At 41.3% G+C, this 24848-nt stretch overlaps 1 protein-coding gene across 2 annotated transcripts in view; it reads right to left on the minus strand.

Moving 5' to 3' along the window:
• Window positions 1-23353, minus strand: part of RALBP1 (ralA binding protein 1) — a 36264-nt gene extending 12911 nt beyond the window's left edge. Inside the window, exons 1-2 of one of the 2 annotated variants that reach the window (XM_068396988.1) lie at window positions 23183-23353; window positions 3751-4044 (exon numbers count right to left, since the gene is read on the minus strand). In XM_068396988.1, coding sequence (XP_068253089.1) covers window positions 3751-3994 — 244 coding nt within the window. In that variant the 5' untranslated portion in view covers window positions 3995-4044; window positions 23183-23353. The remainder of the gene's footprint in view (window positions 1-3750; window positions 4045-23182) is intronic. The other variant, XM_068396987.1, reaches the window with a different exon arrangement.
• Between the last annotated feature and the right edge of the window lie 1495 nt (window positions 23354-24848).

Here is a 24848-nt window from a genome sequence, read left to right on the forward strand (position 1 = left end):
AGCTTTTGCAGGTTGCCAAACATCCATACTGATGATACATTCCTGAGCAGAAATTATTCTGCAGAAAAATCCCTTAAGATGAGAGAACAGGCTGGTATCTTCCACCTGGTAGTACCTAGCAGAAAGCTGCAGATTGCTAGAACCCCACACAAGACAAGCAACTCGGGGGAAAAAGATAAAGGTTAACACCCAATTGTGGACCACAGATTGTTCGGAGCAGGTCCCCAAGTCAATAGTAAGAATATTTCAGCCCTCATCTACATACCAAAAGAATATATGTGAACCACTCCCCCCACAACAGATCAGGGGATTCAGTCTTCAAAAAGATTTCCTGAAAAATTCAGAAGAGTTCACACCAATGATACTGCTGTCCTTTCACAAGATAGTTTAGTTTACATTCAACCAATCCTCCATTTTCCCAATAACTGTATAAAGAAAATGAAAATTATTATAAACAAAAAATCCTAGCTACATATTGAGCCCATCCTGTCCAATAGTATCAATCTCAGAAGTAAAACAAATAAACAAAGTAAGATCTACTACACATAGACTCTCCAGCAACAGAAATTCTAATGGGTAGAATAGCTTTTTCTTCGTGTTTCTTATAACCGTTTTCTTTTGCAAGGAACTGTGTATTTTATGACTTTATCAACATGTGTTTACTGATAAGTGGTTAAACATTAATTTTAAAAAGTCAATTACACTGGCCACTGTCTCATATAAACCATTACTGCTTAAAAAAGATCTATTTTTGCTCTCCTGCTGCTACAGTACAAGTTCTTGCATGGACAAGGGATGTTTTCAGTCAGGGAACAGTTCTGAGTTAAAACTATCCCAGTAAGAAGAAAATTCATTTTAATCCCTAATAAATCCCCTAATCTAACTCACTCTACAGCTAACCAACACTCAGTCTATCACAGCAGAGTGGAGAATAGAAATTAGTGGCTGAAACATCTTTCTAGCAGCTGACAATCTACATAAAAAACTATTTCATTTTATTTTCTATCCAAAACATTTTTAGCACTTTTTCCCCAGGATAATTGCTGTGTATTATTAGGTTATTTCCATTAACATGAAAAATATCGAATCATTATATTAACCACACAGGAGAAAAGATCCCTTGTTGGCATACAAAAGTGCTTTTTTGATATAAGTAGTAATACTGAAGCTAAGAGTACATTACTCTTACAAAAACAGGATTTACCTGAAAAACTAAAATGAGTAACCTTGGGATATTTATTCTTCCCTCTCCACATACCCTCCTGCTCTTCAAGCATTTCTTAAGTTTACATTTAGAGTATTATCAAAATACCCCAAAATCGTTGTAGGATTAAAGTTACACAGTTTCAGGAGTTCAGATGACCTTGTCATTAGTTCACTAATATTCTAAGTTCAACAAACATTCACTCTGTCATAATTTAATGTCAACACTTATCTTTTTTTCATTGAAATGTTCAATTGTATTTGTTTAAACCCCAAATTACATGACCATAGCAGGTTGTGTGTTGTCCAAAATCGAAGCAGGCAGCCAGAAAAGTGAAAAGAAACAATCTGAACACACGCAACAGAATTTAAAAGGTGGAAGAAACTGAAGAATCAAAAGTATGGAAGGAATAACAAAAGGCAAGGCTGGAAGGGGAACTTTTAAAATCAGCCATGTTGAGCAACTGCAAAGAACCCTTGTCATTTACATAAGTAAAATGTCTGTTCAGGCTATATTTACGTTAATGACCATTTTTGGACTGTACAAGATGTACTGAAACCTTTGTATGTAGCTTACTCTAATATCTAATTGGCAATTATATGACATACTTATAGTAGGGCTAAGAAATGCTGAATGCTTTTTACATTACAGCTGCAAGAGATAATTTGATTCTTCCTACATTTTGCATGTTTGTGTTTTTCAGGATTTTTCACAACTTTAAAGCTTCTTTTAAGTAACAAAAATTGATTTACATCAGCCATAAAATGTGTTGTCATCTGTTGCGGAACAAAGCAGTTACAGTGCTAACGTGCACAGATCTGCATGTATTTGCTGAAGAGGCATTTTTCCTCTTCAGCCTTCAGCGAGACTATCACCATGAGATACGCTGAAGTACACCACAAAGAAACCTACACTATGGATAATGCTGACCTCTAACAATTCCAAATTTAGAGGTGTCTAATGAAGAGTTACAACAGAAAGCTGATTTGCAAAGAGTAAAAAACCAATTACTAATCGCCTGAATTTAGACCTATCCAATCAATACTGAATTTTCATCACCAATCTCCAATAATCTGTATTAGGTTAATGTTGTTTACATTAGAGAAAAACCCTAAGGAATCACTTTTCTTAAAACCTGTAGGAATTCAAACTGTTGGTTTTAACTTGAGGATAATATATTTTTGAGATACACTATTCTTTAGGCACATAGTCTTTAGTTGAAATAACAACAGTCCTTCTAAACTGTGGTAGAAACAATTCCTGCATTCCAGGAAACGGGTTTGATTAAAAGCAGTGCAGTGGCAGCAAATTCTTAAAGAGTAATTATTTAAATATGTGCATGCATATTACAAATAGTCACCATATTCATTCTAACAGAATATTGTGTGCTGTCTCATGGTTTTTGATCTTCCAAATTTCACATGTAAGAAGTAGCAAGGTACACCGGCATCCAGAACTTCCAGGCATCAGAGATACAGGCATCGTAGAAGAGGAACATTATTTCGAAATTTTGCTAAAACAAATGTTAAGTTTAAAAAGTACTAGCATTTGGGCTGTGAGATTAAGGTTTCAGAGACTTGTGACTAAGGATCCTTCTGGTACTGAGAGTGATCAGTATCAGCTTAGTATTCCAAGTGCTTTGTTCTTTCAGAATACGTAGAAAAACTCTACTGAATGAAAACTATTTCATGTTTTCAAGATTTACTGCACAAACCTAAAGGCGAGAAGTAAGATTTATCTTCTGTTGTTCTGAAGGAGGGGTACACTTTTTAAACGAAAACTTCCATTCTGTACACTGATACACTGACAAAGAATGGATTCTATAGTCAAGGCTTTACTCTTCTAACTTTTACTCTGTCAGTTCTAGTAAATTCAGATCACGATGTTGTCTTGCACATTTTTGAACTCTGCAATAATACTTTGGCACTGCTGGACGAAACTGCATGATCAGACTCAACTGAGAACCAAAGAAAAAAGGACACAGATTTTACTACTCCTCAAATAAAGGTGCAGTGTGGACAAGAAAACTGGAGATGGTACACAACAGCAAACTCTGAATACGTGAGACATAAGGGAAATGGGTTAAAGTTGTTGAAACTGACTCTTCCAAATTTAAAAGTATAAAATTCAGGTCAAACTTACAGTTTTATTTTAGCTAGCACCTCAGCCACAATTTCAAAAAGCATCTATTTGGAAATACACTTGGAAACCTCCATTTAGAAGGTGAACAGATAATGAGATTAGAAGAACCCCATGCCAGGCAATTACCAATGCATCGTTAAAGGTTTTGGATAAACCTGCTTACTAGTAATTCTGGGCACGTGCTTGGCACCTGTATCTGGGCAACAAAAAACAAACCCATTTTTTGGTTAAGGTGTGGGTTTTTTTGGAAGCGAAACAGGTATTGTACAAAGCCTGTTTGTACAAGTTAACGTCCTTCACACCTAAACAAGTTTAAAAAAACCATTGAGAATGCTAAGCAATTTTGAGAGAGAAAGACAGAAAGAGAAATTATAAGCACGGAATAAGAGAAGTTGCCTACTCACTTCTTTTTTCTTTCTTCTTAAATTTTCCTTTCTTTTTCCCATGTTCCTTTTCATCATCAGATACTATATCTGGAGGCTCATGCAAGCTGTCATGAGGTGGTGAAGGCTCACCGGTGCGGTACAATCCAGGGAATTTTGTAGGACTGATTTCTTCAGAGCTGGGAGTCCGAGCAAGAACCCCACTGTGTTCTACCCGACGGTGTTCACTGGGGCTGCTAGTGGGAGGCAGGAAGCACTCGGTCATTCTGATTCCCTGATATCAAAGTGAAATCTTCTGCTACCTGTCCATCACACCTGCAGCAGCGGAAAACAAAAAGAAACCCCACACAATTTTAAGCAATGGGTTTCAGAACACCTTGTTTAGAGCTCTTTCCTGAAAACACAAACAGCAACATCCTCTACAATGAATGTCCAACTTATGTCAAGACACAGTAATGTAACATCAGGTCCCAAGCTCAGCATTTGAAGAATCTGTCCATTAACTCCTAAGCCATATCAACATAATAAGAGAGCTGCTATTTAGCCATTTCGACTTTATAATATAGAAAACATTATATATTAAGTATCAGAATATTTTAACATTTGAAATAATTCTTACAAAATTCATAGGCAGCTTGCATACTGATTGGCAATATTTACTATAAAATAGTTAGCTAACTTTAAACTTTTGACATAAAATAGATCTGTCTGGAAGCTCAGAGTGTTTGTGAGCATTGCACTTAAGGCAAAGATCATTTTCATCTTTCCCAAGCATATTTTATAGATGCAAATAAGAACTTGCCTAGCCTGTTGCAATAAGGGGGAAAAAAAGAGTTACAGCACATCGTTCTTCTAATTATGCTAATACAAATTAAAGAAGCTAGAAAAAGAATGATTAAGTTTTTCTGGTACACAACAACAACTTTACATTCAAAGAGGCTAGACCAGGTCATCCACACCCAGATGCTGGTACATTGCTTGAGAGGTATGGCCAAATAAAAGCTAATATGAAAACTGCTGAAGGAAGACAATACATAAATTCTCAGCAATGGAACTTGTAAGCAAAAAACTCTTCCTAGCACAGATACATTTCAGAAATTCCACAGAACAGATATGCTGTATGGAACATCATACCTCTGGAGTCCACTTTGCTGAATTTGGCCCTTTGTGTCTAAAGGGTCACCCTCAGATATGAGCCCTTCTTTCAGGGGATGAAAGGAAAACAGAAATAGAGCAAACCCCAGAAAAAGAAAGACCTATTTCCCATACCCACTGGTATACCTGGATGAGAGGTCAAGTCATGGTTACATGCTAACTTTAATCCAACTTAAATCTGTGCTGCTGTGTTGCTGCTGAAAGGAAACTGATCTATTGGAAGACAAACAGAAGAAAAAAAATATTTTTTTTTTTTTTAAAGGTACATCAGTTCCACAGCCTGGCTCTCTATGCAGCCATATAAGTGTGAGGGCAAGCACAAGGAAGGCTGAGAGTTGGGGGAAGGTGCCCTGCACTGTAGACGTAAAGCAATCAAGGTGGCCTCAAAAAAACAGAAATAAAACATTTTATAAGATTACACACAAAACCCGTTATTAAACCTATTTCCATAAGTATTTTAGTTATGACAAGAGCATATCCAGATAGAATAGCTGTGGATTCTGCACTAGCTTTTAGACTCTGCAGTCACCTCTGGTACTCCTGCTAGTTAATGCTGATGTACAGATTACAATTAAGAAGAAAGTAGTCAAACCTCTGCTAAGTTAGGCAAACAATCATGGATACCCAGTATTTTTATAAAATCTTATTCAGGGAAATAATACATACTGGCTAAGCAGGAACTCCTGATGCATCACACAAACCAGACTATAACTTCTTATGCAAAAGCAGAAAGCCTCTTTAAAAGAGAACAACATTAACATGAGGCACAGCCATATTTTTTTTTTTTGGCCATGCTTGTTGGGTTTTGTTATATTTTTAATTGATATCAAATACGCCACTGCTACGCTAATTTGATATTGTGTTTAAACAAGTAAATGGTGTGCTCAAACACGACATTTTAGGAGAATTGTCCAAGTATCGAAAGCTTCAGACTTACAGATATCAAAAATGGTCAAAACTTTAAGCATTTTCAATATTACCAATGACAGAGACTGGCAATACTATTGCATCTCATCTGAGTATCAGAATGATCTGTAAAATTCCTCCACAGGACCTGTTTGCATTTCACCCAGCCCCCCACCCCCCAAAAAAAAAAATCAGAACCCAAAACATCCAACCAAAAGCTGCTAAACAACAGAGAGTATTTCAACAGTAACTCATGGAATGAATTAGAATTATTACATATAATTTTTTTTAGCTAACAGGATGTGCCACACCTACTAATCAGTCCACATCTAGAGTGGGCAAGATGGGCAAGTGCAGAGAGGGAAAGGACAATGTCATTGCAAACACACATAAACACCACCCTGGAAAATGAGGACACACATGCTTTGCCTCTGGACACTGGCAGAGCTCCTGGGATGAAGCCAGACTCAGCCCACAACACCCTTCAGCAGTGTTACTCAACTCCTGGGGTCTTATTTACAGACTGGTAGGATACAGAAAAAACATAATAGGTAATTGTGTTTTGCCAGGCTAATAATTATAAATCATAGAATCACAGAATGGTTTGGGTTGGAAGGGACCTTAAAGATCATCTAGTTCCAACCCATGGGCAGGGACACCTTCCACTAGACCAGGTTGCTCAAAGCCCCATCCAACCTGGCCTTAAACGCTGCCAGGGAGGGGGCATCCACAGCTGCTCTGGGCAACCTGTTCCAGTGTCTCACCACCCTCACAGGACAGAATTTCATCCTAATATCTAATCTAAATTTACCCTCTTTCAGTTTAAAACCATTACGCTTTGTCTTATCATTACATGCCCTTATATAAAGTCCCTCTCCTGCTTTCCTATAGGCCCCCTTCAGGTACTGGAAGGCTGCTATGAGGTCTCCCCGGAGCCTTCTCTTCTCCAGGCTGAAATAGCCCCAACTCTCTCAGCCTGTCTTCATAGGAGAGGTGCTCCAGCTCTCTGATCATCTTCGTGGCCCTCCTCTGGACTCACTCCAACAGGTTCTTCTTAAGTTGGGGGCCCCAGAGCTGGATGCAGTACTCCAGGTGGGGTCTCACGATCATGTGTCCAGCTATATGGGTTTTGGGGAGGGTGGGTGGTTGTTGTGTTTTTTTTAAAACACTCATCCTTCAGTTCTCTGTATGCAGAACACAGTGAAAATTTAATGTATGTATGAAACAAGGTACCTCACTACAGGAGATCACTCACCTAGTGCTTATGGAAATTAACAGTTACTCAGATCAGAATCTGAACAGGGCACAGAAAGACACAGAATTACGATGAGAAACAAAGTATTCATGATGTCTTTTAATACTGTTCATTCTTTATTCTGGCTAAAGCAGAGACACTGACTAAAAATAAAGATAATGGTGCACATTTGTAAACGCAACAAATTACGACTGCACTTACATTTCATATTTTTTATTTTACAGCTTTAAGAAAGCATTACTTCCCTATACGTATAATTTCCTAGGCCTTTAAATAAGGGAGAAATTCCACGATGCTCAAATTATATCAAGACTTATCAGCAGAATCAGAGCCTTTAGGCCTACCGCAAAAACCTCTTCCACTTTTACTAATGGATGTTAATATACTATTGCCATACAAATCCGCACCTTTCCTCCGGCTTTTACAAATTTTTGGCAACAGCAATAAATGGTGAGCCTGAAAAAATCATGGATCCTCTCAGCATTAACAGGCTGATTCTTCTGCCAACTTCTCCCTCTCAGACTTGACCTTTTCTTCCCAGTCTGTTAATGCTCCAGTCACGCCTCTCCTCTGCAGCAGGCTCCTTGCTTCGGATTGCTTCTCCTCACCTCTGCAGTTCTCATCCGTCAGGAGATTTAAGAGCTCACTACTGTCACGTGGGAAAGGTCACACTACTCCCCCCATTATCACACACCCCCAGTTCCAGTAGTTTGCTCTCCCAAGGCCCCTTTGTGAGATGATTCAATTTGCCAGCTGCTCCAAGTGTCTTCTGCTGCTGAGCTGGCTCATGGCAGAGCTCAACAAGCACTAAAGACGGAAAGCAGAGGAGTGGCAGGACCATAACGACAGGAGTGCAGCCTCCTTCTTTGGGCAGCTCTTTTGTGATACTGCACGCACAGCTTCATCTCCCCAGATTTCACTTCATTCTTAGTATTTTCCGCATAACTTCAAGCGTCTATTTCTTTACCACCCAGTGCCAGTACTCCCACAGTTCCTGTCTTGATTGATTTCTCTTTTTGACCCTCAGTATATCACGCACAACGTGTTCTTCATCTGCTTTGGTCTCTGTGACCCAAGCTCAGTCTCCCACTTCCCTCTTCCCTTGTTCTTTATTCAGCTGGTTCCTACTCTTCCTGCTGCACACTGCTCCTTGCAGACACAGTTACAGAATCATAGAATCATCGAATTGTTTTGGTTAGAAAGGACCTTTGAGATCATCAAGTCCAACCATTAACCTAACACTACCAAGTCCAACACTAAACCATGTCCCTGAGCACCACATCTACTCGTCTTTTAAATACCTCCACGGATGGTGACTCCACCACTTCCCTGGGCAGCCTGTTCTGATGTTTGACAACCCTTTCAGTAAAGACATTTTTCCTGATATCCAATCTAAACCTCCCCTGGCACAACTTGAGGCCATCTCCTCTTGCCCTATCACTTGTTATCTGGGAGAAGAGACTGACACCCGCCTTGCTACAACCTCCTTTCAGGTAGTTCTCCCTCTTCTTCCTCTGTTTCTCCTATCTGATTAGTTATCAGTTCCCATTTCTTTCTGGATGTTCTCTGCTGCAGTCTTTTGTTTCCTCATGATTATCTACCTCATCTTCTCACCTTGTCCCCATTTCTCCCACTGGCTCTCAGTCTCTCCCTAGTATCACAAGAAGTCATCTCCTTCCTTACCTCCCTACCAACAGTAGGCTCCTCAACTCCCACCAGTTCTTGTTTACTTGACGTTTGAGTCTTCTTCCACAGAAGCCACGAACGCTGTTACGTGACAGTGTCAGAGAGCTTTTCACAGTTCAAGCGCCTCCTCAGACCTAGCTACTCTTTTCAGTACTCCCCCCAAAATGCAGTTTCTTGAACCATCCTCCTGCTCAACATGGAGTCGAACCTTCAGAATAACTGAGTGTCAAAACCAAACAGCCTTCACTGAACATGTGCAGAATTGTGACCTTTCCTCTATCCCCCAAGGAAAGACTAAATCAAAAGAGATTTTACACATGGAAAGCAGAAAGTATGTCCTTAACACAAACACTCCTAGCTATCACGACACCACCACATTTCAAGACCCTTCACCAGCACACGAGTGTGGGTTGGGGAGAGGAAGGAAGATGCTGGCATTGGCAAAATAATGTGTTTTTCCTAGCCTCATTTTTGAAAATAACTGAACTCTTTCCTAAAAAATTCAGCCTGAGCTACATATCTAGTAGGTAAAAATTAATATGAAACAGCTGAGGTTTGGAAAAACCATAGAAAAGTGAAGACAAAGAGCCATGACAGCCAACTTTAATAGACCTCACTTATTACAGTATGTCATCTAAGTCAACATCAACACATTAAAGAGAGGCACAGTCTGAAAGACCAAACTCACAGCTCTTTCATTCAGTACAGAAGGCTCCATTATTTCTGTTTTGCACTGAGTCTGTACTGTGACTTTGTGCCTTGTAACCAATTGCAACAGCAAAAGCAAATTAGAGCAGGTGGTTGCATGCACAGATGTTATTTTGTAAAGCTGTTGGGCGGAACGAAGGACACAGGGAATTTTTTCCTGCAACAAGCATTATGCAAGACCACATCTGAAGCACGGTGGGTGTCCCCAGGTCATCCTGTTTTCCCACAAACAGACACGCTCTGAAAATCTGGGTGTTACGTTGAAAATAGTCCCAAGAAGTCAGTAATCAAAGGATGGAGGCAGAGTGGGAACACTCACTCAGCCACCAGAACATGCTCTGTCCTAACTACCCGAAAGCAAGACCCAGAACACAGCAGTGCCTCATCATTGTAGGCCTTCACTCCAAAAGATCTGGACGTATGTGAAGAAACTGATGTTACTCAAAGAAATGAGGCACACTGCTTTTGGACAAAAATTATGCTAGTAACAAGCATATCTCCATTTTGGAAAGTAATGAACCATAAAAGGAAAGAATAAAAACTATCACTTGTGGTCTAAGCATGTCAAAGCCCTTCAGAAACTATGAGTGGTACTCATACAACTGCTGAGATGGTTGAAACACATGACTTGGACATGAGAAGGCAGAGTTAGAAGGAAGTTATCTACCAAGACTATACAATGTCTGAGACACGTTTAAGTTCTGTATCTTGCTCAGACTATCGCAAAGTGTGGGAGGCCATTAAAACCATAGTCCTTCCAAGAGTAGATGATATTGTTAAGTACACCTCAAATTAATCATCTTGTAACTACTGATGTCTGTCAGCTACAGCAACAGCTTAGGCAAAGAACAAAGTTTTTATTAGCTTAAAGCTAATAAACCATTTATGTTTTACTCAAATTGTTCTGAGGTTTTATTACTGCAATAAAACACAAGTCTAAACTGTGTCTTGAAATAAAAAGATGCATTTTTTACAACATACTGAAAAGCTTAATACAAAACACTGCTTTCACTCAAACACTTCTTAGACTGAAATGTTGCCATACAGTCAAATACCAAAATGACATTAGAGGCCATCTATTTTATTTAACAAGCAGTACCCAGGCACATAAACAGTGCCCTTTCCTTTCTTTAATAAGGCAATGAAAGGAGAAAGAAAAGGGAAGTGCTTCACGTAGACAGGTAAAGCAAGTTTAAAATTTCACAAGTCACAAGTAATCACATAAACACAGCATTAAGTAACTCCCTTGTGAGTCATGCCCTCTTCATAACTGGCAAGAATTAAAGCCTCAAGAAGGGCCTTCACAAGATTTTTTGGATAAAGAAAATAAAATACAAAATGCTTAGCAGCATTCGGCTCCTAAACCTAAGATAACTTTACAGGATATGTCATGCTATGAGAATGTTAGAAAATTGACTTTAAAGGACAGCGTGTAACACACAATGCAAGTCACATAGGAGCAAGCTGTACATTTTTCAAAAATAACGCCAGCAGTAGATCAGCTCTAAAAGTAACATAAACAGGTTTGTGTGTTTTCTCATTTACCCGTAGGTGAATAAAATCTGCTGCGATTACAGTATCATCCAAAGTATTTCAAGTTCTGCTCTGAGAGTCCATACCAGCTCAGAAGCAGTGATATACAAATACACAGAACTACTTAGCTCTCAGCAATCACAGAGCTATAGACCACATCCGTATTTGAGTGGACTGTTGGAGAAGCCAGCTCACATTCAGAATATGTAGCAGTATCCAGGTTAATCCCTATTATTGAGGGTACTCCAGCTCTGCATTAACCCATTCAGTAGAGAGCCAACCTTAAAATAAATAAATAAATAACATACTAGACATTTCAGAAATATCAGAACTCAGGTTTCCGATCACATTATGATAAAGTCTCATAATCACATGAAGATAAAATCTCCAGATATGTGGTAGCATATGCTTTCCAGTTTGGTTCACTTCAGGGAAAACAGTATCACAGCCTCTAGTCTACAAATTCTGTAGAGCTCCATTAGGATGCAATTCACAGTGTGTTTCCAATAGACATCTTGGGGAAAACAAAACTTGGATCCCCTGGGAAGCATTAAGTGCTTTGCTCCAGAGAGAGCACACACATAGGAAAAGCCCCTGTGCAACTTCAGTTTCATCATTCCTCTTCTCCACACCCAGTGCCTTATCCAACCTCACCTTCTGGCTGATCACTGTTTCCCAGGTTTCCCTTGCCACCTTCTATTTCTCCCACACTCAGTTCTAATTAAGGCTTCTGAAAATTACAGTCCACACACAAACAAGGAAATCTGGGAGGTCTTCTCCAGCCAAAATTAGTTTTCCCCTCTAAATTACAAATGGCCTTAAAAAGCTTTGCCTGATTTATTACAGAAAAGAGATATTCTTCCCTGATAGCTCAATTCTCAGAAACAGTTTGAAGAATTTGGTTAGTGCTTTTTAAGTTTTTAAATACCAGCCTAAGAAACCCGATTTTTCAGCCCAAATGAAAATGTAACTTTTGATGAGGGCTGAACTATTGAGAGCTGAATTGAGTAATACGAACTGTGCTGCAAATGTACCAAACCCTCCTACGCTTTTGAAAAACACAACATTGTACAACATATATAATACCCACTATTGCTTAGTTTGGCCTTAGAACTATTCCTGGTGTGACAACCCTGTCCCTTTTCTCCCATTCACCTCTCCAAATTCCCACTTGTGCCAGCACTAACGCTTGTAAAATAGAACAGAAAGTTTTACTTTTACCATTTAACAGAGGAAGGGAGGAAAACGCAGTAAAAGGTGTGCAGTTTACTTTTTTTAAACTGTCACTATAAACATAGTATCACCTCGCAGGTTTTGTCTGCCCTCAGTATATACAAGTTTTATACAATTCACGTTTTCTGACAAATCTTTCGAAGAGTTGTCTAATCCAGTCACCAAAGGTCTGCAGCAAGTCGTACAGCAATTGATGATCTAGCGAATTAAGACTAATTGTTATACTTTTATCAGTTCCTGGGCTGGGTTTATTTAATGACAAATGCCTCTGAACAGAGATTTCAGCTATGGCATCGTTCAGTCACACTCCAGTACGTGAACTCAGCCAACTTCAGAACAGCTATCCATTTAGTGGAGTCAGTTAAAAAAACCACCACAAATCCCTGACCGGTTGAGGTCAATGTACTACAAATGCTGTTAAAAAAGCAAGTGATAATCATCAGAGTGAAAAAAACCAAAATGATGCAGAACAGAAGCCAGCAGAGTTGGCATCAAATATTTTACTGGAGTTTTAAGCATTTCGGCTATTCTTTCAAGAGCATCTGCAGACTAACCATGACAGATCACACAACAGAGAACAGAACCTTGTCTCCAGAGAGGCTAAAGTTCTGCACACTCAGTTCCATCACCCAATTAAAAAAATCTGAGGCTATATATAGCTGAGTTTTGGGGTTTGTGTTTGGTTTTTGGTTGGTTTTTGGTTTGTTGTTTTTTTTAAAAAAAGTGCATTAGCTAACGCATGCTAAAATACTGGAAATGACAAGGGTGAACAGCAAATATTAAAGACGTTTTGCTTTGGATTTTATACTTGTAACAAATTTGGGACATGCCTACACACCAGAAACATGTAATATAACACACTGGCATTTCTGTAACAGCAATAATTCACCTGGCAAAAGCAACAACAGCAATAGAGATGCAGTAACACATCGTGAGGCTCCTGCCAGCAAGTAGAGTTCAAGCTCTATGGAAATCTTGGGAACATACTCAGTTGACATCTACAGGCAGACACCAATGCCGCTGCATCATCATCATCATTCTTATCCGTGCCAATTACAATGAAACCAGAAGGGGTATGCCCTCTACAAACTTCGCTTAACTTGTGTCTGCTGGTTTGTTCTTTAAAAGCCACTTGCTACCACCTACCAGCGCACCGAGTTCAGTACGGCCGAAGCCCAGCTACACTTTGTCAGCTGCATAAACCTGCTTGATACGTAGAGGAAAGGACAAAGAGCACACATGCTGCACGAAGTACTGCATGCTGAATCCAGACAGTGTCGCTTTTTAATCCGTTATTGAGATATTATCTTTTAGACGGGATGTAGAAAAATCAATTAGAAGTACCATGCTTCTTCACTGAGTTGGCTGAATTGTGATCGTTATTTTATTCATAGAATTTTCAAACAGCATTAAGTTCATTTTACAGAAGGCACTTCATAATCCTTTAACTAGGAGGTCAGTATGAACAGTCTAGTTTACCTTACCAAAGGCAAAGAATATTCAATTCTAAGGCCTTATCATTCCCAGAAATAAGCATTTTCTGAAAGTATATTAACGACACACAAACCTTTAGTGTTAAAACTGTGAAAATTAAGTTTCTTGAGCTTTACATTGAATTTTTGCCACCATGTATTGAACACAGATGAAGAGATCTATAAATGACAGGCTGTCACTTGAACTGACAACTCTATAACATAAGGAGAAACTAAGACTGGATGCCTTCATAGTGTGATACACAACACAGAACTATGGTGGTTGAGATAAAACCCATTCTACTGTAACAGCAGAAAGGAAAAGTGAAGAAAGACTTTGATCTAGAAAAACTGTTTATATAACCACTAAAAATAATCAGAGAAGCTGTTATTTAATAACTCTATCTGCTGATTATTTTTAGTGATTATTTGATAACTATGTGTATCTGCAGCACCTTTGTTTCTGGCTTAAAGAGTCCTGCATATTATCAAGCTAACATCAGTGGCTATTGACCTAGAAATCAAAGTAAAAGGAAAGTCTCCCCCCTTCTGCCTTCACTGGTTGTTTTATTAGGCCCATATTGAGTAAAATCAACTGGAGACTAGGTTGCATGCAAATGTTTTCCGAACTCAACTGTAACGGATAGGAGTATAATGTTTCCATGCTCCCAGCACGGCAGTTTTTAGCAAAGACTTATTGTAGATGCAGTTTTACCCACCAAAAGATTTTTTTCTGATGTAGCTTATTTCATTTGGACCACCCGGTGGATAAGGAATTGGCTGGATGGTCGCACTCAGAGTTGCGGTCAACAGCTCAATGTCCAAGTGGAGACCAGTGACAAGTGGCATTTCTCAGGGGTTGGTATTGGGACCAGTCCTGTTCAACATCTTTGTCGGCGACATGGACAGTGGGATTGAGTGCGCCCTCAGCAAGTCTGCCGACAACACCAAGCTGTGCGGTGTGGAGGGAAGGGATGCAATCCAGAGGGACCTTGACTGGCTTGAGAGCTGGGCCCATGCAAACCGCATGATGTTCAGCAAGGCCAAGTGCAAGGTCCTCATGTGGGTCGCGGCAATCCCAAACACAGATACAGGCTGGGTGGAGAATGGATTGAGAGCAGCCCTGAGGAGAAGGACTTGGGGGTGATGGTTGACAAGAAGCTCAACATGACCTGCAAATGTGTGCTTGCAACCCAGAAGGCCAACCGTATCCTGGGCTGCATCAAAAGCAGCGTGGCCAGCAGGTCGAGGGAGGTGATTCTCCCCCTGTACTACACTCTCGTGAGACCCCACCTGGAGTACTGCGTTCAGCTCTGGGGCCCCCAGCGTAACAAGGACATGGAGCTGTTGGAATGAGTCCAGAGGAGGGCCACGAAGATGATCAGAGGGCTGGAGCGCCTCTCCTGTGAAGACAGGCTGAGAGTTGGGGCTCTTCAGTCTGAAGAGAAGGCTCTGAGGAGACCTTAGAGCAGCTTTCCAGTACCTGAAGGGGGCCTACAGGAAAGCAGGAGAGGGACTTTTTACAAGGGCATGTAGTGACAGGACAAGGGGTAACGTTTTTAGACTGAGAGAGGGTAGATTTAGATTAGATATTAGGATGAAATTCTGTCCTGTGAGGGTGGTGAGACACTGGAACAGGTTGCCCAGAGAAGTTGTGGATGCCCCTTCCCTGGAATTGTTCAAGGCCAGGTTGGATAGGGCTTTAGGCAACCTGGTCTAGTGGAAGCTGTCCCTTTAAGGTCCCTTCCAACCCAAACCATTCTATGATTCTATGATTCATTTGGAGGTCTGTTTTGAGCCATGCCAATAAAATAATAGTTTTATTGATCCACATTAAGTTTATAGCAGTGCAACCTGCTGGAATAGATGCTGATGTCTGTCAAACTCATGCCATATGTAAAAGAAAAATTATCTTTTTTTTTTTACCATGGTATATAAGTTTCCACAAAAGAAGAGGACTATATAATCTCCTCTTTTCAGATGTATTCCCATCAATGCCAATGACAACTCTTCATCAAGACCACATGAAGTATTTAGCCTTTCTGTAAATTTCTAAATTTTTAGGGTTTTTTTTCAGTACCATATGTAGAGTTGGGATTAACAAGTTCTGTTTTCCACCTCTGCCCCAGATTCACTCAATACCCAAGGGGAAACAAAATTTAAATATTTATATGCTCAGTAGATTATTAATTATGATTAACATCACCACCTCCAGGGCTGAGATGTTGCAACATGTCATGCATGTGAACACTGAAAACATTCACAAATACATTCAAGGCAAGATGCAGCACCATCCAGCCTGAGGCAGCAGCTGGTCTCCAAGGGCTCCTCTCTGGAGCGAACGGCTGGGAGGAATATGCCTCCACAGCCAGCAAAGGCTTCTCCACAGGCAACTATGGGGAAGACTGACCAGTTAAATTACCGATTACTGAAACAGCAGCAGGACCCACAAGTTCACAATATTTGTCTTCCACACCCATCTACATAGCCAAGCAACCTTACAAGAAAACTTACATTTTTCTAGAAAGCTGGTGTTTCATGTATTAAACATCCTTAGAATTTGAAATTAAACTCGCATATATTTTCTAAAACAAGCTTCAGCTCAGTCTGTAGCACCTCCTGCAGTAATTTTTGGCAATCCTATGGCTTCAGAGTATCATAAAGAAAAACGTATCTTATGAAATACACGCTAATTGCTGTTTTCAATTTTCTTGCCAAATATAATAAAAATAAACTTAATAATAACACAAATAGACACTAAAAATACGCACGCTTCATAGCTGGCGAAAAAGTTCAGTATCTGATAGCACAGGACCAAACAAGTTCTGACTGCCAGGCCCAAATCTGTTGTATAGCCTTGTCTACGCAAGATAAATCATGCTGCTTTAAATAAAATTAGTGTAGGTAGTTTAATGGAAGCCCTCGTATACAAAAGACAAAGTAGTGCCATTGTCCTCCCCTGCCCCAAAAAGAAAATGAACTGCCTCCGTTGGTATAAGGCATTTTGAAGAGTGGTGAAATCCTTGCTCTTTAAGTACTAAAAACCCAAATGTAATCACCCATTGAAAACATGCATCTGTAACTGACTCTTCTAATGATACACACTAACTGCAAACTTGTGTGACGTGTTTGTGTATCTTTTAGATGTCTTCAAAGTCTGACTGAAATAACATATTAAAAACTTACTTATGAAAGGATTTATAAAGAACTAGCAACCAAAAGAAGCCAACCATAATAGAAAACTGTGAGCCAGTTTTATCACAAAATAAATATAATAAAATTGTAGCACACAAAAGGAGTGCTGCAGGTAACAACAACGCAACTTTTCCATTGTTTTTTGGTAGGGTATACAGATTTTGGCATATTCCAAGATACGTCTGTGACAGTTACTGCCGGAAAATTAGTTCTTCTTAATTATCTCTGTTGAGCAACTTGGATTTGAATCTACATCTTAGCATGTCAGTCACATTAATTTACTGAACCATCTAGACAACAAAGTAAGAACTCCACATATTCATCACTTCCTCTTTCAGCTGGAAAGTTGGATTTCATTTCCTCCCACCAAGTTTTGGAATCCTTTTCAAAACATGACTGATAAAACCCCACCTGATCACCTGTGGTACGAGTTATATAAATTTTGCAGAAACGCAACCCCAAGTTTCAGGAGTAAAACTTCAGAAGCATGACCTGTGAAAGTTCTCTGCACCTAAGATTAGCTTGCAAGTGGCCTGCACAAAGAAAACTTACAGGATTTGTAAAGATTAAAACATCTAAAGAACAAGAAAAGCTAAAACCACTAGAATGAAATAATCCAAGGAGTTTCTGTGTAAATCTATTCATCAGGGGTTTTTTTCCCCAAGCTCTTACATTTTTAGTCAAATCAATCAATTAAAAAGATTCCACCAAATATGAAAAACTCTTTAGGCTATCTTAAAAGAACAGCACCTCCTTTGAAGCCATCACAATTGAAAATTAAAAGAGGAGGATGTCAGATGATACTTTTTTTCAAATACAATTAAAAAAAATTGGTATTTTAGGTTTTATACAGATCAGCATTATGCTTTTACATAGCATTTCGTTCACAATATTAAAATCTACTAGAGTTAGATTATTACAAATATAGTAAAATATCTGCCAATTTAATTCTCTTAAATCAGGCGATATTAAATTAATACACTCAATATTAAGTATGTGGAAGCCATGTATTGAACAGAGGAAAACAATAACTAAGAATTATGGACTTCATAGTAACATGATATAAAAACACTACTAATACCATGAAATGAGAGTTTCATTGCTGGCATGTTTAGTTTAGCTTTAGAATTTACATTTAGCATTCAATATAATTCATGCTAATAAAAATCAGTGAAAATTTATTTTCATTGCAACATCTAAAAAAAATTCTGCACCCTGACTGGTGATGCTTATATTTAAAAAACACACCTGGACAGGCTAGAAATGTTAAAGTAGCAATAAGCCTAATTACCAGGGTAAGTTAAATGTTAGATTTCTCAAAAGTTTTTATAGAAAAAACATTAAAATTATAGCTTCTAACTCTTAGGTGTAAGTCCTATTTTAAACAGTTAGGTATGGTTTTAAAGAAAAGGGATGCTCTTGCAGAATTCTTACTAGATTTTTTGTGAAAAAGAGAAGCTGCAATTTTTGTCACTGATAGCTCTTTTTCCACAAGTGTTAAGTTAACAGTGTTATCATCATACATTGTATCCAGCTCAAGCTCTGGCAATACCAGAGATCTACCTTCAGTCCCAAGAGTTCCTTTCTGCCAGATGTCTGTCTCCTAGCACGAAGCTCAGTTACTCGTAATACAGAAGCCCAGGGATCCTACTGAAACTGTAAAACAGGATGTAAACTTCATGTGCTGACTTAAGTTAGATCATAGAAACATGAAAACTTCATACTAGAGAGGACAAAAATGAAACAAAAATACATTTTATCTATACATAACTATATGAATTGATTCGAGTGAAGAGTTATTCACTGCTAGCAAATGTACAAAACAACCAACCTGAAACTGAATTTATTTTCCTCAAAATAATTTTCAGTTCAGTCTGATTTGGAATGTCAAACCTTACCACCGAGCACTCGCTCCTCACTCTTCCTCTACAGCAGCCATCTGGCCCCTTCTCACCTCACGCAAGCAGCCATCGTTCATCCCTTTCTTTCGTCGTGTGCCTCCAGAGACCAAAACAGCCAGTCTAAAAAAGCTCAGCTCCTTGTGAGCAAGAAGGAGAATAAAGAAGGCAGTGTGGAAATGAGAAATCTGCTCCTACTAGCTGCAAAGCTGCCCCTTCCATTGCACTGAAGTAGAGGGCAGCACCTACTACTCCTATGAGAAAGCGTATCCCCCAGAAGCTAAAACAGTGCATCTCCGCACGCTTACGCAAGGTCTTCCCCAGCGCTGTCCTTCATGTTGGGCTGTAGCTGGCAAGAATCATTAAGCCATTCCCTGCTTCCTCCAGGAAAGACAGAAGCCTGGATGGAAGCAAGCCAGGGATTGCTGACAAGGTCATACCATAAATTAATCTGTAACACCAAGGATCGTAAACCTTCTTTTAAAGAAATTTTACAGTTGCACTGATTGCTTAAGGTTTATATTTCTACATATCTTCCCAGCACTTAAAACAAATGGACAGATGACAAACTATTAACAATTAAGGGCACACCAATGAGGATGAAGCGACTTACATCGCGCTCTTCAATGATTATTATATCAGAACAATTGCATGATTTAATTCTGTACATAAAAGACAATACTAAATCTGATTATTTAAAACTTAACATTTTCTCTACTAATGTTTTTTTAAACTGGGCTACATACCACATTAATTTGCGCTATTAAACAGCTCACCATACTTATTCAGTTTTACATTACTATTGTTTTAGCAACTGGTGAGCATTTTTTCTTTATTTATTTCTTTATTATTATAAAATTCTGTGTTTATTAAACAATTAGTTACTCTTTTTTAGCCAGGATGTTATGCCAAGCTGCTTCTGGGATAAACTAGGACATGTTCATTAACTGTACTTTTGTTTACTTAGAATTACAGAAGCTACACAAGGAAAAAATACTAAACCATGTCCTCTATTTAAATACATCTTATTTACTTACCAAAGGAAATACTACTTGTATGTATGTAGTGAACTGATCGCTCCTAAACATTGTGGTCTCATGTTTTCGAATTGGTAGATCTCAGTCTCCCACGCATACTTGGAATTCATAGATTAGATAAGAAAAAAAGATGCCTTCTGCTTTTTCAATGCACAACTAATAATAAACAACACCATGGACCCCAGTTATATTTCCCAAATATTTTTGGTCAGACATATTTTGTTTCAGTATCAACTTTGTTATTTACCTTCTTAATAAATTACTTTATCCACTGAAGCCACTGTACTTTTATGTATCTTTTTCACAAATTCTTCCCTAGTACAAAATTGTCACAGCACTTTACTGATGAAACCTAAATAAAATATTTTTTCCTAGTACATTATCTTCTAGTAACAGGACAGAAAGAACTATAATCTCTTTGGATATATTTGAGCTGAGTGTTACGTGAGCCTACTTACTGGATCACCACTCCTTACTCGGGCAAGTATATATATCCCTCCCCATCCCACTTCCCAGCAGCTGCCCACTGGGAAGTGTCATCCCCCACTTTCTACTGCAGCCTAAAGAAAAACTGGAAGTGGGGAGCGCCAGATCCCTGCTGTTATTCAGCTTCAGAGACGAAGGCTTGCTGTTGCCGCTGCCAACATCGAAGGCTCTTTCACTCTACTACACCTCCACAGCTTCAAACAGGTTTGTATTCCCTGATGTCAAGCCAAAAGGTGAGGGATGGCCGAGATGGGAAGGGTAAGTATGGACAGGAAAGGAGCCATACCCTTCCTTTTTCTAAAATCAACCTGCATCCTTACCTTTCTGGTTTTGGCCGTGGCAGGCAGGAAACATAATTGTTATTTGGACAGCAATCACCGCTCAACACCACCACGTCTGCGGATGCAGCCTAAGTGCAAGCCTCCCACAGGCTACTTCCAGCCCAACTATGGGCTCATTTGATTTTTTTTCTTTTTTTTTTTTTTTTTTTTTGAGCAACAATTTGAAAACTATGGTCCATGCAGCTCAGGTGAACAGCAGAAAGAGCTGATGAATTCTTTAGGTGAAAATCTGAAGCAGGCACATGGCGAACGATGACCAGTTTTAAGAGTAGTGAATCATTCACTGATTCAAACTAACCAGATGCATTAGTTCAGAGAAAAGCTTCACAGATTATACTAAACATACAATAAACTGAAGATAAGCGTCATACTATACTTTATCTTGGCATTTTCAGGCCAGCTACATGACACCAAGCTTTACAGAATGAAAGTGGATTTGTATTTGTTGGTATTTATTTCTGAACAGCAGCATCTTCCATGTTAGTCTAAAAACAGCTTGTAAGAAACAGCAGTGTTTACACAGAAAATATTCAAACCTTTTCTGTAAGAAAATGCAGCTAAAACATATTAAGGAAGTGCCTAAAGGGTACAACTGAGATCAGAACCCCAAAGTGTTAAATACGGTGCATATGCACATCAGTTTTGCCTTAAGTACATCTGCAGAATTAAGCCATGCAGCTCTGAAGCAAGAATGCAGTTATTGCAATATCAAGACAATACATTCCGGTATAGACATGCACATATAGAAATGGAAATAAGCTACCCTACAGAAAAAGCTTTCTTCTCTGGATACCTACAATCACACCAGAGGTTTTACAGTGAAATCCTTACTTTTGGGGAAAAAAAAAAACAAACCAAACCAGATACTATGCCCTCCCACACCCTGAATACACGTTAACTAAAAGAGAATAATGACAGAGTCGCACCTGGAGTATTAAAATTTTGAGGCAGCTGTTCCTATCTTCTATTTCAGATGTGGGAAGACTAAAGAACACAACTTACTTTCTCAAAGTTAGAAATGAGATCACTGGAACAGGGAATGTTCCCTGCTTCTCCATAATAAACACCCTATTTTTGACCTAGCTACCTAGAACGTTACAACAGGGGGTTTAGTAAATGTCAAACACAGAAGTAATAAACACTCAAAACCACAACAGTTTGGAAGCTGTTTTTTATTTCTATTTTACTTCTCTGTAGAAAAGAGCCCCTCAAGAGTATGTGTGTCACACCGACTGTATAACTATACTATATATGGACTACTAAAATGAACTGAAGCAACTGTATGGCATCAGAAGCTGTATGCAACACCTCAAATGACATCAAACCCCAAATCTACGGGATCTCTCTCCCATTTTTCTTTAAGCTCGCTAATAAATTCACATCCATTACAGTCCTGCACTATATCCAACAGAGCCTTAACATCACCCTTGAATGGGTGCATTACAGCAAAGCTGAACACACGTGGTAAGCACTTCAAATGCTTTCCAGATGGGAAATAGGTATAAGAAGGCTGTTTTGCTGTGCTGGAACAAAAGACATAACACAAATCCACCTGTTTTATGCAACTGGTAAAAAGGTCTTAGCCTATTATTTTTTATTATTATTCCTCATTAAGGATGACCATTAACCTCAGGGACACAGGGGTGGCGGGAGGATCCAAACCACACCATTCTCATGAACAGATACTTCAAATTATCAATGTGGATTGCTGGCATTTTCTTTGTCATTTGTTTTAACGTACATAAGCACTGAAAAGTCAGATCCGCTTCGTTACTCATACATCACACACTGACATATGAGGTATGCCAACACATGCTTTTTAAACAACATGATTAGGTAGAAAACACAGCATCCTCAGAACCTGTTAAACACACTAGATGCAGAAAAACGACAATAACAGCAAGAGTTTTCTGGGGGTTAAGCTGTGACCTCTAGGTGAAGGTAAATGAATAAAAAAACCGACCTCTCCCCCCGCAAAAACCCACCCCAAAACCACCTCACCGAAAGCCAGCCCATAGCCCAGCACACCTCTGCTCGGAGCCTGAGCTATAGTGAACCCCGCACGACCCAAAGCGCATAAACCCTTCAGAGAACCGGGAGCACACGGAGCCCGGCGCCCACCCCGAGGCTCACGACGCCGGTCCCCGTGAGGACAGGAGGGACAACCGGGCCGGGAAGCAAAGCACAGGGGCCGGGTCCCCCCTCCTGACCAGCCCGACGAAGTCGCCGCTGGGACGCGCGGCCTGTCCCCGGCGCGGCACGCCCCGCGCCTCCGCCGAGGCAGGCCGAGCCGCCCCGCCACCGGAGGGGGTTGATCCCGTCCCTGCGGGGGACGGCAGCGCCCCAGTCCTGCTCCGCCATGGGCCCCGGGCCGGCTGAGGGGGGACAGCGGGGCGGAGTCCCCCGCGGCTCCTCCCCTCCCCTCCCCCAGCCTCCGGGCAGTCCCTCCCCCACCCGCAACTGCCCTGGGGGGCGGGGGCGGCTCCCGCCGCCTGTTATCTTCCCCCCCCCCCGCCGCGAGCCCGGAAGCGGCTTCCGCGCCCCTCACCGGGACGGGCAGGCGGCCGGGCCGGCGGCCCCCTCCCGCAGGCACTAACCGTCGGGTCCCGCTCGCCGGCGCAGCGGCTCCGCCTCGGCCTCACGCGCGGGGCCCCGCCTCGCGCCCCGTTCCGCCTCCGCCGCCCGGCTCGCAAGGACGGCCGGGGGAGCGGCGCGAGCTGCCCAGCGCGCAGGCGCCGCCGCCTCGCTCCGCCGCTGAGGGCGGCCGGGGGCGGGGGGAGCGGGGCCGCCTGTGGGACGGGAGGCGCGTGCGCCAACGGCTTCACTCCCGCCCCTCCCCTCGAAGAGAGGCCCTGTGCGCACGCGCAAAGCCGCGAGGGCGGGGGGAGACCGTTCCCGCGCGCAGGGCATGACGGGCACTGTAGTTCCCCGACGACACCTACCTTCAGGGCTGTGAGGCGGCTCCCGGCCGCCGGACCGCAATTCCCAGCGACGGGCGGGCCGCCAGCGGGGCGGGCGGGGCGGTGCTCGCTCCTTCCCTCGGACCCCAGCTGTTGGAGCCGCCGCGCCTGGGGCAGGGGCGGTGGGCACCGGTAACCGGAGGCCGGGGGTGAGGGGAGCTTGCGGGAGCGGGGCCCGGCTGCGGGCAGAGAGGGGCTGCCTGAGGGGACGCCGGCGCAGGGCGCCCCTCCTGCCTCAGGGAGTGACCTCCCGGCGGGGACAAGCCGGTAAAATAACCGTGTGAAGTCTTCTGAAGCCGCCGAGGGCAGCCGGGCAGCGACCCGACTGCTCTTCTGGGCACGTTTACAAGGAAATGTAAGCGTTAGCAGGGATTAAAGCAGCGTACGACCAAACCCGTTGTGAGATAAAACTTGTGACATTGGGAAGTCAGCAAACATCACAGGCCGTTAATACCCGTGCAAGAGCTGACACAGCCCCATCGGTGTGTGTATCTGGCCTGCCTTCCGAATAACGTTGCTACTGACTGCTACCTTTGCAGCTCACAAGGGAGCAGCCATCGACTTCACCTTCGTCTTGCGTAAGGAACGTGACCTTGAGTCATTACCCGCTCGTCTCTGCCACTCTCTGGAATACATGAAAACGGAGAAATGCTCTGGATGTGACTTGAGGCGACCTGTGCCAAGAAACACATCTCCATCTCAACGTGCATCCTGTTTACAGTGATGTTAAAAGGAATTTTGTATTTGTCTCTTACAATGCAAGTTTCTGTTATGTTAGGCACCTGCGTAATTTGAATCCTTTTCAGGATTTCTCATCAACAAGGGAATTTGTTTCAGTAAGAAGCAGACCGATTCATTCCCACAGCCTCAAATATAATCCCTGGGCTATTGGACACATTAATACTGTGGCAGCATGCCACCTGCTTCATTTATTCACTTGAGATTCAATGCTGCTTAGTCCCTGTCAAATGGGCTCTTTGTGCAACCTCCTGTGGTAATGTAAAAGGTCCCCCACAGGAATTTGCGCTATTCAGTAGAAAATACAAAAGGGAGGGTTGTAAACACTCCGATTAGTGTTGGAGCACAGAGATATTGTCTCCACAACATATTACATAACCATGCAACTTCCAATTTACCTCCTCCCCTCCAGAAGAAACAGTTTAACAGCAAGGGCTTACTAGTTTATTTAACTTAACGTCGCAGCTAATGTGTTGTGGTTTGTTTTTTTTTTTTTTTGTTATACAAAAGCTCTGT

Source organism: Nyctibius grandis, chromosome 3 (genome assembly GCF_013368605.1).
Source record: "Nyctibius grandis isolate bNycGra1 chromosome 3, bNycGra1.pri, whole genome shotgun sequence".
Taxonomy (NCBI): domain Eukaryota; kingdom Metazoa; phylum Chordata; class Aves; order Nyctibiiformes; family Nyctibiidae; genus Nyctibius; species Nyctibius grandis.